Here is a 16,328-nt window from a genome sequence, read left to right on the forward strand (position 1 = left end):
AAGCTAATTATAGAGGTAAATATTTTAGGTGGACAAATAGTAGTTAACTTCAGGTTTTAACATCCAAAAAAAAAAAGATCCCTTCATTTTTTAACACATTAAATTTAGTCTATCTCTGTTGTAGCAGTTGCAATGAAATCTCTATTTTCCAGGGACTAATTCACATTGTGGTATTCTTACTATTCTCTACTACAGTTAACATGAAAATCCCATTACCCCATGGTATCACATAAGACAGGGGTCCTCAAACTATGGCCCGCGGGCTGGATACGGCCCCCCAGGGTCCTCGATCCGGCCCCCGGTATTTACAGAACCCCCCCGCCCCCCCCCCCCCCCCGCAGGGGGTTGGGGGGGGAAACCAAGCAGCCGCAGATGACCTCCTGCCACTTCATCCGTGCGCCGGCCCCCTGTTTAAAAAGTTTGAGGACCCTTGAATAAGAGATTGAAGCCTTCCCTCTCATATACAGAGCTCATAGACAGCACAGCAAAACCTAGATCTCCAAGTACAAAGTGCACAAGAGGAAAACAAGGCCCTGAACAGATCAAACCAGAGGAGAGAAAGGACAGAAGAGAGGATCAGCAACCGCACAGAGCTGCCTGCTATCCAGGGCGCTTCAGCAGACTTAGCTATTGCCCTCAAAACAGAGGGAAAGAAGAAAAGCTGCAAGATGATACCACTCACCAGTAAGCCAGCCTAGCTTTTTCAAGTGCCAGGACTCTCCCACCACTTCATATCTCATTTTTCTCATTCTTCAGCACCCAAAGCAACGGGAACTTTCAAAAGAGTAACAGCACCAATATGCTGAGTACTTCCAAAACCCCAACACATTATAGACTACTTTGGGTCTGGCCCTCTTCAAAAATATTGCCAGGAATGTCAAAAGACTTTAGGCATGCAAGACCTCACATCATATTTATTTGCATAGCAAATAATTACATAACATATTGGATATTTCTTCAGAGATACTGTACCATCATTTGGAGCTCCTACACATTGTAAGAATCCTTACCCTCAATTATGAGGCATTTCTCATCAACAATTCCAGGCAAGTTTGACTTGCAATTTATCCTCTCAGATAACAGAATTTATTCCCTTTCCGAGTCATAAGAGGTGGGTAAGAAAGAAACACATAAAATAATTGCTTTGGGATTAATTTTTCTGGTTGTATATTTTGTGTTGGTGAACTTTAATGCACAACCATTTTGGCTTCTATTTCAAGTGGTACCCAGACTGCACCACAGCAGAACACACACTAGTTGAGCTGTATTTGAAAAAAGAAGATAATAGCATAAGACATATCTAGAAAAGGTGATACACTGAACTTAGGAGTAAAGCAGTGAGACCAAGCAGCAAAACCTGTACTGACAAATATTGCATATAAAAAACTCCAATGTTCCCTAACAGAAACATATGTTCAATACATGTGTTCAGTGTAGTGTGAGACCATTTATATGAATCAGTAGCATTTTGACACCTACACAATTATAAAGATTTCTAATCCAGCTGAATTTATTCATATCTTAATTCGTTTAAATACAGGGGGTTTAGATGACCAGTTCCGTTTATATGGATGCACATTTTAAAGAACTTTGTACACAGCAAATTATATAAGCAATCAGACAATAGGTTTGCATACTTTTGTATACTGCCAGCACAGTAAGTTTATATGGTAGCATAAGAATATCACGCAAGATAGCCATGACATAATTTTCAGCTTTCTGGAGCAATGAGTTTCACAGGTATATTATCAAGGCTGCATGCAAAAGTATTTCCTTATATCAGTTCTGAAATTTGTCTCTGTTCAAATTCATTGCTCGTTCCCTGTTCTGATAGGACAAGGAAAAGAAAGTTTCTGAATTATCTTCTTAAAACCACTCTGTTTTATTTATTTTTCTCATGTCCCGTTTTTTTCAATAATCTATCCAAAGTTTTTCATACTCTTCAAAAAAGGGAGGATAGAACTTGCTACAATGAATTTTAAATTCTAACAGAGTTATGCAGTTTAGTAGATGTATTAAAAGTGTACACTAAAAAAAATGCCTTTCACTGTGTATAGATGTATAATATCTATGTTATTTCACTGCATAGAGACAATCTGTTTTCATAATGTACTGGTTTTGTATGGGATAGAGTTAATTTTCTTCACAGCAGCTTGTATGGGGCTATGTTTTGGATTTGTAATGAAAACAGTGTTAACACACCAATGTTTTAGCTATTGCTGAGCAGTGCTTCAACAGCTTTAAGGCCTCTCCTGCTTCTCACACTGTCCTGCCAGCAAGTAGGCTGGGGGTGCACAAGAAGCTGGAATGGGACACAGCCGGAACATCTGATCCCAACTGACCAAAGGGATATTGCATACCATATTATGTCATGGTCAGTAATAAAAGCCATAGGGAGGAAGGAGGAAGGGGAGAACGTTTGGAGTTGTGGCGTTTCGTCTCACCACGTAACCATTATCTGTGATAGTGATGCCTAGCTATGCATTCAATCGCCATTATCTTATTGTTGTCAACATGAAATGATTCTCTTCTTCTAGTGAAGTTAGGTTAGTCATGTATCTGTAACTTTGTATTAATGACTGTCCCCTTGAAGGAGAACTAAAAGCCTGATAAGGAGAACAACCTAACCCAGGAAGTGCCAGCAGCCAGTTAATTGCAACAAAGACAAGAAGTCAACAGAATGAGGTTGTAACTAGGGGAAATGTAAAGGCGGCAGGGGGAGATCGCAACCACCAACTCAATTCATGACTAAAAGACTCACACCCTCACCTCCCTCGGACATGTGTAGTAAATTAAAAATACACTGTAACTTTAAATCGAAGTGAGAGATATATAGACCAACAGAAAACTACCGTGCATAACAAATTATCAAGAGTATCTTTTAGGTAGAGTTTGGAAAATACATATGTATAAGTAGATTGCATAAATATTATTCTTGTTCTTCTGAAGTTTGGGCTTGCTTTGTAGAATACCACCTAGCCCCCAGCTTTGTGCAAATCTGTAGTAAAGAAATACCTCGACTCTGTGTGTTGATTAGCTCTTGCACACTGGGTGAACAATTCCATGTTTTGGACAATAGGGTCTTGATTTCCTGGAAATGGCTAAACATCTGCTTGCCAATGAGAAGTAATGAATGAATTCCTTATTTTGCTTTTGCTTTACCTATTAAACTGGCTTAGCTGCCAGGTGGGTTAAACCATGACACGTATTCACATCAATAATGCTTTGTTCCAGGGAATAGGCAGCTCTGGATTAGAATAAGCAGTCACTTCAATTTACTCCAGCACAAATGGACACAACAAAAGGCAACGGACACACACACTCATTTATGTCACCTGAGTCTCTCTAAATATTATGTGAGGCTTTTAGAAGTAATAAACTCTAAGTAGGTGGGCTATTTACTTTCACATACCATCATTAGTGCAAACTGATGGCCGTGGACATACTAGGCCATACTCATATTTTCACCATGCACAGCTGGGACTTCCACAATAACAAAACTAAATATTTTGGCTGAAATTTTTAAAGGCTACTACAGCATTTAGCTACACAGTTGTCAATGGAAATTAATAAAAACTTATGTCTGAACTCTTGAAAGCTTTCAGTGTCCTCATGCTGTTACTTACTGTTTTCTACAGAAAACTTATACTGCCCTCAGCAGAGCCAAACTGTCACTATATCTATCAAAGAAAGGATATGACCTAATTAAGAAATAACTGAATATTAATACAAACTGTAGTCTGTAACTGATCTCTCAGCACCAAGTCAATGTTCTAGCTAATATACTACAGCAGCTTTTAGAAAAAGAGGGTCTTAAACAAGAAGAAAGGACTCCATCATTACACCCAAAATGCTATTTCAGTAGTTAACTATCTTCACACTTACAAAAAATTATCTGATTCCCAGACTGACTGAAGGAGCAACAATGGTAGCACCTCTGTGATAACATATTTAAGGGGTAAAAAATGCTGCCACAACAGCAGCTGGGACAGTGGAATGAGACTATGTGAGAGCAACAACTCTGCAGACCCCAAGGTCAGTGAAGAAGGAGAGGAAGGAGGTGCTCAAGACACTGGAGCAGAGGAGCAGAGATTCCCCTGCAGCCTATGGTGAAGACCATGGTGATGCAGGTTGTTCCTCCTGCAGCCCATGGAGGAATATGGTGGAGCAGACATTCTCACTGCAGCCTGTGGAGGACCCCACGCCGGAGCAGGTGGATGTACCCTGAAGGAGGCCCCATGGAGAGGAGCCCATGCTGGAACAGGTTTTCTGGCAGGACTTGTGACCCCACAGGGGAACCCGCACTGGAGCAGTCTGTTCCTGAAGGACTGCACCCTGTGGAAAGGATGCATGCTGGAGCAGTTCTTGAAGAACTGCAGCCCATGGGAAGGACCCATGTTGGAGAAGTTCATGCAGGACCGTCTACCATGGGAGGGACACCCCGCTGGAGCAGGGCAAAAGCATGAGGAGGAAGAAGCAACAGAAACAAAGTGTTATGAACTGTCTGCAGTCCCCATTCCCCATCCCCCTGTGCCACTCAGGGTGAAGAGGTAGAGAAGTGGGGAGTAAAGATGATCTTGGAAAGAAGGGAGGGGTGGGGGGAAGGTGTTTTTAAGATATGTTCTTATTTCTCATTATCCTACTCTGATATGATTGGCCAAGCGGAGCCTGTTTTGCCTGTGAAAGTAATTGCTGAGTGATTTCCCTCTCCTTATGTCAACCTGTGAGATTTTCATCATATTTTTTCCCCTTGTCCTGTCGAGGAGAGGGAGCGATAGAGTGGCTTTGGTGGGCACCTGGCAGCCAGCAAAGGTCAACTCGACACAGTCCTTTGTGGCGCTCAACATGGAGCACGAGGAATTTGAGATAAGGATAGTAATTGGGAGATGTAATGGGCAAAACACGGACTGAACATTGTTAGAGAGTGGAATAATTGTGGAGAATTTTTGTTGTAATTATGGTGAAAGGACAAGTGTTAGAGTATGTGTAAATTGTCCACTTTTATTGGTGTTGTGATGATGTTTTTTGATTTTGATGTGGGGAATTCTTTTTGTTGATGTAAGTGAGGCTTGTGAAGATTGTAGATTGTGTGATGGATGAATGTGCATTTTAATGATAATTTTAAAATATGTGATTCACAGAGGTGAGGGGTGGAATGTATTGGGTTTACATGGCAAAGTTTCGGTAGTGGGTTAAACTTGGCTGGCTGCCAGGTGCCCACCAAGCTACTCTATCACTCTCTCTCCTCAGCAGGACAGGGGGAAGAAAATAAGATGAAAAACTCATGGGTAAAGATAAAGGTAGTTTAATAAAGAAAAACAAAAGCCACATGTAAAAGCAAAGGAAAACAAACAAAAAAATATTCTCTACTTCCCACCAGCAGGCAATGTCCAGCCACTTCCTGGGAAGTAGAGCCTCAGTATATGTAGCAGTTGCTTTGGAAAACAAGTGTCTTAATAACTAATGCCCCCCCAACACACTTTTTCTCTTATCTTTTTTTGCTGAGCATGACATAATATGGTATGGAATATCACTTTAGCCAGTTTGAGTCAGCTGTCCTGGCTATATCCCCTCCCAACCTCTTGCCCACCCCCAGCCTACTGTCCTTTGGGGGTGGGGCAGGGTTGGAGAGACAGCATGATGCTGTGAGCACTGCTCAGCAGTAGTCAAAACATTAGTGTGTTATCAACACCCTTCTAGCTACAAATACAAAGCACAGAACTATGAGGGCTGCTATAGAGAAAGTTAACACCATCCCAGCCAGACCCAATACAATCCAGAAAAAATTAGTCTCATGTACTTTTCTGCTACTTTGGTGAGTATATTTAGCTAGCAAATATGACCAATAAAAAGACAGAAAACATCTGCAGAAACAATACATGAAAAATAAGATTACAATGCTGGGAGGATAAACAAAACTGAAAACCAGATCAAGCACCACACCAACATACACAAAACAGTTCCTTGGATTAACTAAATTGACCAGATTGGCTAGATTTACCAGCATTATTAGACTGAGATCTACAGCAACAGAAAAATCCACATGGGGCTGCAGAGACAACTGTAGAAGACAGGCCTTACACAAAAATACTAGAAGAAAAAGACCTCTTCAGTTTCAATGAGTTCAGTAATAGCAGCTCAGCGATCAAATGCTTACCAGAGGCAGCAACTAATAACTTGATATAACATCCCAAAGAATCTGATCCTGCATCCCTGTGATTAAGTGAGCTCCAGGTGATCTCCAGAAGACTAATGGACTTACAAGTGATCTTACCCCACACATAGGACATGCCTTGCTTCCAGGAATTTAACGCACCAGTGGCAATCGCAGCCATCACTTACAGAAACAGTAATGAGAACAAAGTATTTACTTCTCTTTCTAGATTTTCTAATGCTATTTACCAGCTGGAAACAAGAAAGAGGAAGGTGTAGGTGGCCACACTGTATGGATGACCACCAGCTGTGAAAACGGCAAAAGTAAAGCACATCATTTCTCTACACAAAAGGCTCTACTAATACAACTGTGGTAGATGCAACTTAAAAACCTTTGACATAGTAATTAAGTGTGACTTTAAAATTTAAAAGAATCCAGCAATTTTCATCACACATAAATACATTCCAAACGCAGTTGGAAAAAATAGTGCTGCAAACATCAAACTAATTGATTGACACTTTTAATATTGTTCTTGGAAAGGATCTTCTAGTTATAGAACACACCTAATTATAATTGTCAACAACAGAAATCACAAAGTTGATGGCATCTAAATTGTAACTGGCCTTTAATCAGCTCATTAATGAACAGATTTAGCAGGGGAAGGGGACAGAATTTTGAGCAACTCAGAAGAGCCAGGGGATGCCAATTTATTAGGAACCAACAGGGAAACACATGTGAAATGCCTCAAAGGAATTAGAGTGTGTTCCTCTAAATAGGTGACATGGTTGATAGCCCTGCTGAAGTGCCTCTATACCAATGCATGCGGCATAGGTAACAAACAAAAGAAGCTGGAGGGGCAAGGGTTTCCCTCTATGTAAAAAAAAAAATAATAAAAAAAATGGATTGACCACACAAAGCTGTTTTTGAAAAACAGTGATGAAAAGGTCAAGATCTTATGGGTAAAAAATTAGGGGTCATGCCAACAAAGGAACCTCGTGGTTGGTGTTTACTACAGGACCCCCAATCAAGGGGAGCCTGTTGACAAAGCATTCTTACGTCAACTACAGGAAGCATCGTGCTCGAAGGCCCTGATCTGCCAGGGGACTTCAATCACCCTGACATCTGCTGGAAAAGCAGCACAGCGAGCTGTAAGCAGTCCAAGAGACTCTTGGAGTGCATCGAGGATAATTTCTTAATCCAGGTGATAGACAGCCCAGCCAGAGGAGAACCATTGCCAGACCTGTTGCTAGATTAACTAATTAGAGGGGTCAAGACTGGTGGCAGCCTGGGCTGTAGTAATAATACCCTGGTGGAATTTACAGTCTTGAGGGATATGGGCCAAGTGAAGAGTAAAGTCAAGACCCTGGATTTTAGGAGGGTAAGCTTTCAGCTGTTTAAGGAATTAGTGCGGGGAACCCCCTGGGAAACTGCCCTTGGGGATAAAAGGAGCTGAACAGAGCTGGCAGCTCTTTCAGGACATTTTTCTTAGAGCACAAGAGCTCTCGATTCTCATGTGTAAGAATTGGAGCAAGGAAGGCAGGAGACCAGCATGGCTCAGTAAGGACCTCCTGCTCAAAGTACGGTGCAAGAAGGAAACGCATAAGAAGTGGAACCAGGGATGTGTATCCTGGGAAATATATAGGGGCGCTGCCCAGATGTGTAGGGATGTGATCAGAAAAGCTAAGGCACAGTTGGAGCTGAATATGGCAAGGGATGAGAATAATAATAATAAGAGCTTCTAGAGGTATGTTGGAAAAAAAAAAAAAAAAAAGCAAGATTAAAGAAAATGTACTATCCCCTGATAAAAAAGACAGGAGAACGAGTAAAAACCGACATGGAGAAAACTGAGGTAGTCAGCATTTTTTTTGCCTCATTTTTCAATGGCAATTGCTCTTCCCACATTTCTTGAGTCCCTGAATCTCAAGGCAGATACTGGGAGAATGAGCTCCCTCCCATCGTAAGAATAGATCAGGTTCAAGACTACCTGAGGAACCTGAACATACACAAGTCCATGGGACTGAATGATATCCATCCCAGGGTCCTGAGGGAATTGGCTGATGCCACTCACTAAGCCACTCTCAGTTATATTTGAAAAGTCATAGCAGTCAGGTGAAGTCCCCAATGACTGGAGAAAAGGGAAATATCCCACTCATTTTTAAAAAGGGTAAAAAAGAAGACCCTGGGAACTACCAACCAGTCAGTCTCACCTCTGTTCCTGCTAAAATCATGGAATATATACTCCTGGAATATATCTCAAAACATATGGAACGTAGGGAAGTGATCAGAAACAGCTAACAAGGCTTCACCAAGGGCAAGTTGTGCCTGAATAATCCAGTGGCCTTCTATGATGGAGTTATATCAATGACATAGATAGTGGATTGAGTTCACCCTCAGCAAATTTGTAAACGACACCAACCTGAGTGGTGCAGTTGATGCCCTAGAGAGAAGGGATGCCATCTAGAGGGACCTTGTCAGGCGGTAGAGGTTGGCCACATATGAACCTCGTGACGTTCAACAAGGCCAAGTGCAAGGTCCTGAACCTGGGTCAGGGCAATCCTCAATATCAGTATAGACTAGGGGATGAACTGATTAAGAATAGCCCTGTGGAGAAGGACTTGGAGATACTGGTGGATGAAAAACTGCACATGGGCCAGCAATGTGCACTTGCAGTCCAGAATGCCAATTGTATCCTGGGCTGCATAAAAAGAAACGTAGCCAGCAGGCTGATGGATGTGACTCTCCCCCTCTACTCTGCTCTCGTGAGACCCCATCTGGAGTACAGCTTCCAGTTCTGGAGTCCCCAGTACAGGAAAGACATGGACCTGTTGGAGCGGGTCCAGAGGAGGGCCACAACAATGGTCAGAGGGCTGGAACACCTCTCCCATGAAGAAAGGCTGAGAGAGCTGGGGTGGTTCAGCCTGGAGAAGACTCCAGAGTCATCTTATTGCAGCCTTTCACTACTTAAAGGGGTCTTATAAGAAAGACAGAGAAAGACTTTTTACCAAGGCCTGTAGTGACAGGACAAGGGGCGATGGTTTTAAACTGAAAGAGGGTAGATTTAGATTGGACATAAGGAAGACATTTTTTACGATGAGGATGGTGAGACACTGGAACAGGTTGCCCAGAGAAGCTGTGGATGCCCCATCCCTGGAAGTGTTCAACGCTAGGCTGGATGGGGCTTTGAGTAACCTGGTCTAGTGAAAGATGTTCCTGCCCATGGCAGGGGAGTTGGAACTAGATGAACTTTAAAGGTCCTTTCCAACCCAAACCATTCTATGATTCTATGATTTCTACCATATAAACAGTAATTAAATTACCTTTTTAATTTTCACATGAATTATCTACAAAGCAGAGCCTTATGACCAAGAAACCACAGTGGTCTCTTCCAACTTCACAGGAAGAGATTTATTAGTAAGGTGTCCTATTATCAGGACTTTTACCACATACAGGCTACTTTATTACATTATGAAGTAATTAACTCCTGCAAGGAAAAAAAAAAAAAAAGACTATGTTTGCTTAGTACCTAAAAAATCCCCCAAAATTAAAAAATCGAGAAACCAGACATGGGATGAAACAATCAGTAAAAAAAATTTAAAAAATGTTTCATTAACAAAATTCACAAAGACCTTCATGCCTAAAACAACTGCTGACATCCAAAGGAGCTAAAAGGGGCTTCTTCCTCTGTTTCAGTTATACTTACTGGCCTTTCAGACTGTGCTAGAAATTAAATAAGCCAAGTACATTAGTGGGTTTTCTGGAAACTATCTTGTGCTTTTAAACAAAGAAAAAGATGTACAGAAATGCTGAAAGCAACATCTATGCCAGCCATACATTGTATGTTTGATATATCTTCCAGAAGACAAGCCATGTTCATGAAGACTGTCATTTGTTTTCACCAAGGACTTCCTATTCTCCATCTAGGAAATGGCTGTGTTGTCATCTACCTCTTCTAAGTAAAAAGCTATGTCCTATGTTGGTTCATACCAGAAAAAGTAAATTAAGGGGAAAAACTCACCAGAAGAGGTAGTGGGGAAGAAAAAGAGAGAAAAATACAGAGTGTATAAAGTCTAGTTATATTTGGATCCTGTAAATTAATATTAAACCAAATGTGGGAATAATTTGCAGGCCTGTGCTAACATTCACAGCTCTTCAGCAAAAGACTCATTCCTCATATGCAAAATTCCACATACTGATACTTCAGTCTGAATGTCATAAATGCTCACAGTCAAGGGCATCTTTCCTCCTCCTCTTCCCCCTCTAGTTTGAAGTGCTACCTTCTCTTCTCATGCCAAGTATTTTAATTAAGATATGTCCACAGGATGTGCACATGTGTACACATAGCATCTACATAGCATCAAGAGGTCAGAAACAAGTCTGCTGGGGCTGCAGATTCTAAAGAATTCAAGAGAAGGAAATAATGTCTTACACATTTAATTCAGGGAATTTAACACTGAGAATTTTCAAAGGAAAATCCTAGCTACCTAGCAGTTTCTAGATATGCTGGGCAAGGACATTAAGAGAGGCTATGCTGTCACTCCCATTTTGTGTGAATTGATTTCACTCCAGCAGGAGACCTTTCAACACCTGGCAGATGAATCTACCTTCTAGTCCATCCAGCTGGAGCAGCCAATCAGGTCAATTTAGCTCAACTCAGTATCATCTCCCATTTCAGGTAAATCAGACCAGACCCTGCAGTACATAAGTCCACCAACACAGGTTATGCATTAGTATCATTAAACACAGCACATACTGGGTCCACAGTAGGTCCCCTCCATGGCTCTAACTCACCAGTGACTGCAATCAGAGAGTGTTGCACCCTCCGTATAGCCATTGGAGAGAAGGGCGCTCAGTAGGCAACAATGGAAGAAAGAAAGGTAGAATTTGTTTGTTCCTCCTGACATTCACCTTTGCTTACAGCTTTCCCAGTCCAAATCAGCCCTCTGTGAGGAAACCCTGCTCTTTTCCTCTTATCTGACTGCCACTGAGCACCCCAGCACCCCATCCCACAAAGAAAACTCCAGACTTCAATAGGCTTCACATCAAATCAGAAATACCTGAGCTCTGCCCCCATCCACAGAGGAAGAGTATCTCTTCAACTATCAGGTGAAATATTCCACCAGCTGTTCCAGGACTAAATACAGGAATTGAAGTTGCATTCAAAAAACAAAGGGGATGGCCTTAGTGTCACCATTTTTCCACCATTTCCAAATCCATATAAGCTAACTGAAGATAATACTCTGCAAAATGCTACAAACCTAAGCTTGTAAGGTCTCTTTTGCACAGCCTATGCAAAGTTTTATCTGCATGAAAACCAGCTATTTGTTAATTTTTTCTCTTTCAGTAGGCACATTTTTTTTAATTTCCTTCCTGTAGCCCTAGCAGTAGATTTTGTATTTTTGAAGGAAAAGAAAGATTTCATTTACCTCACATAACTGAAAAAAAAATTCAAGGAAGCAAAACCTTGTGTCTGTTCAGCTTGGAAGCACTACTATTTTGTTCAATAAAGGTACATGCATTTTATATAATTCTTGTGTGTTATCTGTAATTGATACTCTGTTTTCCTGCACTTGAATAACAGTATGTTTTTAAAGGTTCAAGGAAAAAAAAGGCTTTATGTGAAGCTCCCAAAATTATTCCATGTGGCATAAAAGACCGGTGAGTGGTTAATATTACCCCCTAAAAAACTTTTCCTTTAGCAGCACTGTTGTCATCTTGATGGGTATCTTGTCAAAAAGCATGTTTATTTTTTCTTTCTCACAATATCTTAGTAAGAACTTTATGTTAAAAGAGTATTACCGCAGTTTGGGACCTTCATATCCAGCAAGGATGTTCTCTTGGTGCTGTCATCTATGCAATATAAATCCCAAGTTTCTCTGTAAAACTTGGTCTCTTGAAATTTCTTGATCCACATAATTTCACAGGAACACTTGAATGGATTGTCCAGCAATATCCTACAGCAAAAATCAAACAATTTCTTAAGAACGTATCATGCATATAGAAAAAAAATTCAAAGTACTCATGCAGGTAAAACTGAAAGTTGAACTCTACTTTAAAAAGGTATGGATCAAAGACCTCAGTGCAGTGCAAACTGTAAGTAGATATGGTTTCTTTGTAGAAAATGAAGCTCTGTCTGCACCAATTAAGAATCCATCCTGCTACAGATCAGAGAGATCACACAGGGGGCTGAATCCCTATCTCAAATTTACTGGTGTAAATCAGGAGTGCCTGGAGAATTGGGCTTTCCACTAAGATCCATTTTATTTCATAGCAGCTAAACACATCACAAATTTTTCTCTCGTATGATAGACTCTGCTCAACTATCTCAGAAAGACCACTCCGGAAAAAGCTTATTGCTGTTAAGTGTGGGAGAGGAAGATGGAGACTATCTGATCGTTACTAATGGGAAGTAAGAAAACAGCTGGTTCTTATGAAGGAAAGTAAGAAAGAAAAACATGTTTATCTGGCCAAAAGGTGTTTGCATGTTTATAACCATATATAGCTATGTAACTGTATGAACAGCTTCCACCCCAAGCCTGGTGGAACATACAGCTGGAATTTGTATCCGAGCTCAGAGATATAAATATGACCTTCTCTGCACAATAAAGCATCTTTGGTTGCACCACAACCTGAGTCCGTGCCTTCATACGCCACAGTTAAGTGGATAAATTCTTTACAGAGCCAGGCAAATTCTTACTCTAATCATAAAAAAGGATTTCACACAACCTTAAAGATTCATCATGTATATTACTCTGAAAAACTATCACAGTAAAGGCCCTATGTAATGTAGAAATAATAACTGAAAAAATGGCCCTGAAACAGAAATGTATAGTATAATCTAGCTATATAGCATGTTGTATGAAATTTAAATCACTGATTAGCAAATCAAACATGGACCTGTTGGAGTGAGTCCAGAGGAGGCCACAAAGATGATCAGAGGGCTGGAGCACCTCTCCTATGAAGACAGGCTGAGAGAGTTGGGGTTGTTCAAACTAGAGAAGAGAAGGCTCTAGGGAGACCTTATAGCAGCCTGCCAGTACCTAAAGGGGCCTACAAGAAAGCTGGAAAAGGACTTTTTACAAGGGCATGTAGTGATAGGACAAGCGGGAATGGCTTTAAATTGAAAGAGGGTAGATTTAGACTAGATATAAGGAAGAAATTCTTCACTATGAGAGTGGTGAGACACTGGAACAGGTTACCCAGAGAAGTTGTGGATGTCCCATCCCTGGAAGTGTTCAAAGCCAGGTTGGATGTGGCTTTGAGCAACCTGGTCTAGTAGAAGATGTCCTTGCCCATGGCAGGAGGTTTGAAAATAGATGATCTATAAGGTCTCTTCTAACCCAAACCATTCTATGAACCTGTGATCTGTAGATGGCTGTATTTTTTACTAGCTCAAATATTTAATACAAGCACCAGTAGTTTTGTGTGAAATAATCTCATTTAAAGTATTTTAAAGTTGAAGGGGAAAAGCTATTTTGATCTATAAATTTATGTTAAAAGATAAATGTGATCTTTTCTGAAGGCCTGGAATTAAAATCTCTCTGCACTTATGTCACTGGCAACATATTTGAGACCTTCTTTGGATCAGAATTTAATTTCTAGTCTTTGATGGACCTGTAGCTTCAAAATAACAAACTTCAAAGTCCTTTCATTGCTAGCCATAAATAAACTTTATTTTAAAAAATGACAACTTACAGATCAGACAAACCCAGATGGTGAAAAGGCTTCTTGGACAAACTTGAGAGCTTGTTTCTGGATAAATTGCTATGGGAAAACAGAAAAATTGTATTAATTAGGGCTGTTTCTTCTTACACTCCCAATACAGTTTGTGTGTCAAAAAAAAACAATGAAGAGCCTAAACCAGCTCTAAAAAGTCCTTATTCCTTTAACTTCAGTGGGAAAGGAATAGTATTCCATCTCTTTTTACAGTTTGATGGGTTTCAAGGATTTGAATCCAACCTGTGGCTGAAGTTATATTCCTTAAAATCAAACTCAACAGGGGGTCAATATTTTCACTTAAAGCACTTGTGTTCATTACAGAAAAGCATCAGATTTAATTGTGTTTCACAAGTATTATGTAAAGTCCAGGTGTTAATTATATGCTTAATTTATTCATAAGTTAAATGGTTGTATCCCTTTCTTTGATAGTGCACCAAACTCTGTACTCACGTACTAGCACACATCCACATCAGAGACTTTTATTTATTATGTTCAAATTACATGTGCAATATGCACCCACAGGAAAGATCAAAAGCAAAAATGTAAAATGCCTATATTGGGGTTTTTTATGTCAATTAAGTGTTTACAGTTTCCAGTTTCCAGTGCTAATTAAATGAAAGGTCCTCTCCCATTATGCAGAGCAAAGAAATGCTCATCTGAATCAGAAATGCTCCCCTTCCTAAGTTTACAAAAATGTTTTCTCCAAACCAAAATAATGCTGAGTTTCCATAGTCTTACCAGTCCACAAATTAAAGATAGTGAGAGCATTAAACTGTAAAATTGACAATAGTGTAGTGCAAATCAGCATTATGAGCCAAAATACCACGAGTTTTATGTGGTATTATAGAAGTGAAATAGGGTCTCCATATTTTAAGTTGCATAGCATTTAAAACAGGGATTAAACCTCTTCCCCCTGCTCCCTGGCTAAAACCCAGTGTTTATTCCCCCTACTTTCAGCCCTTGATCTCTGAGTACAAGATAATTTTCAGAGAAATTATGGGGATACATTTTATAAACATTTAGAACAGAATCTTTAAGAGATTTTATTTACTATACTTTTGTTGATTCCTTCTAGCAAACAATTGCTGCGGGCATTTCGGGCGAGCGGGAGTCAGATACGAATACTCACGGAGTTCAAGATCTGATCCGTTTATTGTACAAACCAGGTAAACTTTTATAAGGCATTCTATAAACGTGCGATAATGTGATTGGCTATCTTACAAGCATATAATAATATGATTGGTTAACAATTGTTTACTGGGATGATTTCTGTTTCTGCTTGTTCTGGCACATAGGCTCCTTTCTGCGGTCTCCTAGTTCTTCTTATCGCGTCCTGTCGGCCTTGGTTTTGTGCAAACATCTGCAATTTGCTCCTTTTTCTTCATCCCACTGTTCTGGTCGTAACCTCGTCTTATCTCTTCAGTATTTTTCCACTTGCTTCAGAGTTCAGTATAATCATTCAATACAGCAAGAGCCCCAACACCTCCCCCTTTCTTTTTAAACACAGCATTAATACTGCGTTCCACACAGCTCTGAAAACATTGTAAAAGGCAAGGCACTAAAAGTAACAAAAGAATAACAAACAACAATATAGACAGACCTTGTTTCAATAAATCCCTCAACCACCCTCAATTCTTGTTGAGGTAAATAAATTGATACATTTAAACGGTAAATCAACTGTTGCAAAAAATACATATTTTTGATAAGTGTAGTATTCCACCAGGTACAGTTATCTCCAAGGCCATGATTCATGTCATTATACTGCCGATCTAACCAACCCCAATATGATTGATTTATAGCCGTATAGTTTACTCCCAAAGGCTCAAAATCAGGCCAGTGTATATAAGGGTAGCCAATTAAGGAAAATAACACAAATGTGCATATCTACATGTGCACACACCTTTTAGTTCAGAACCAATCTGTGATAAAAGGCCTTAGCCTTATGGCATCATTGAATCTTAACGAGTACAGTAATTAAAAATGCAGTCTTAATGTAAGTGCGATTTATGCTGACATTCCCTCAAATGCTACACGTGAGTATTTTTCACTCAACTGCCTCAAGTTAAAATAGTAGTATTTGTTAATATGTATTAAAAATCATTAATTCTCTACAATAGCAGTTGACTTCCATAACACTATGTAAGCAAAAGAGGCTTAAGATGGGTTTTCTGAATGCTAACAACTTATTTTAGACTGTCTAAACTCAGGTCTTGAAAGATTTCACTCTGCCAGACATAGAAACACTGTTGCACTCCAGTTGTGATATCCCTTTTCCCAAGTTGTCACATGCACATCTCGCTCAAGCAACATTATTGTTAAAGTTTCTCTCTGCTACATAAAAGCATATTGCACTTGTAGATATAAAAGACAGCACCCTTACTTAGATTATTACCTTATTACCTCATAACTCTTAGTATCTCTGATTTCATCACTTCAAAAATTCACCAGAAGCAGATAA

General features: G+C 40.0%; 1 protein-coding gene across 1 annotated transcript in view; it reads right to left on the reverse strand.

The window, feature by feature from the left end:
• The window catches only part of LOC130142155 (BDNF/NT-3 growth factors receptor-like), a 247,741-nt gene that overhangs the window by 205,199 nt on the left and 26,214 nt on the right, over positions 1-16,328 (reverse strand). The window contains 2 exon segments of the mRNA XM_056323638.1: positions 11,951-12,105; positions 13,847-13,915. Of these exon segments, the coding sequence (XP_056179613.1) occupies positions 11,951-12,105; positions 13,847-13,915 (224 nt within the window).

This window comes from Falco biarmicus, chromosome W (assembly GCF_023638135.1).
Source record: "Falco biarmicus isolate bFalBia1 chromosome W, bFalBia1.pri, whole genome shotgun sequence".
Taxonomy (NCBI): domain Eukaryota; kingdom Metazoa; phylum Chordata; class Aves; order Falconiformes; family Falconidae; genus Falco; species Falco biarmicus.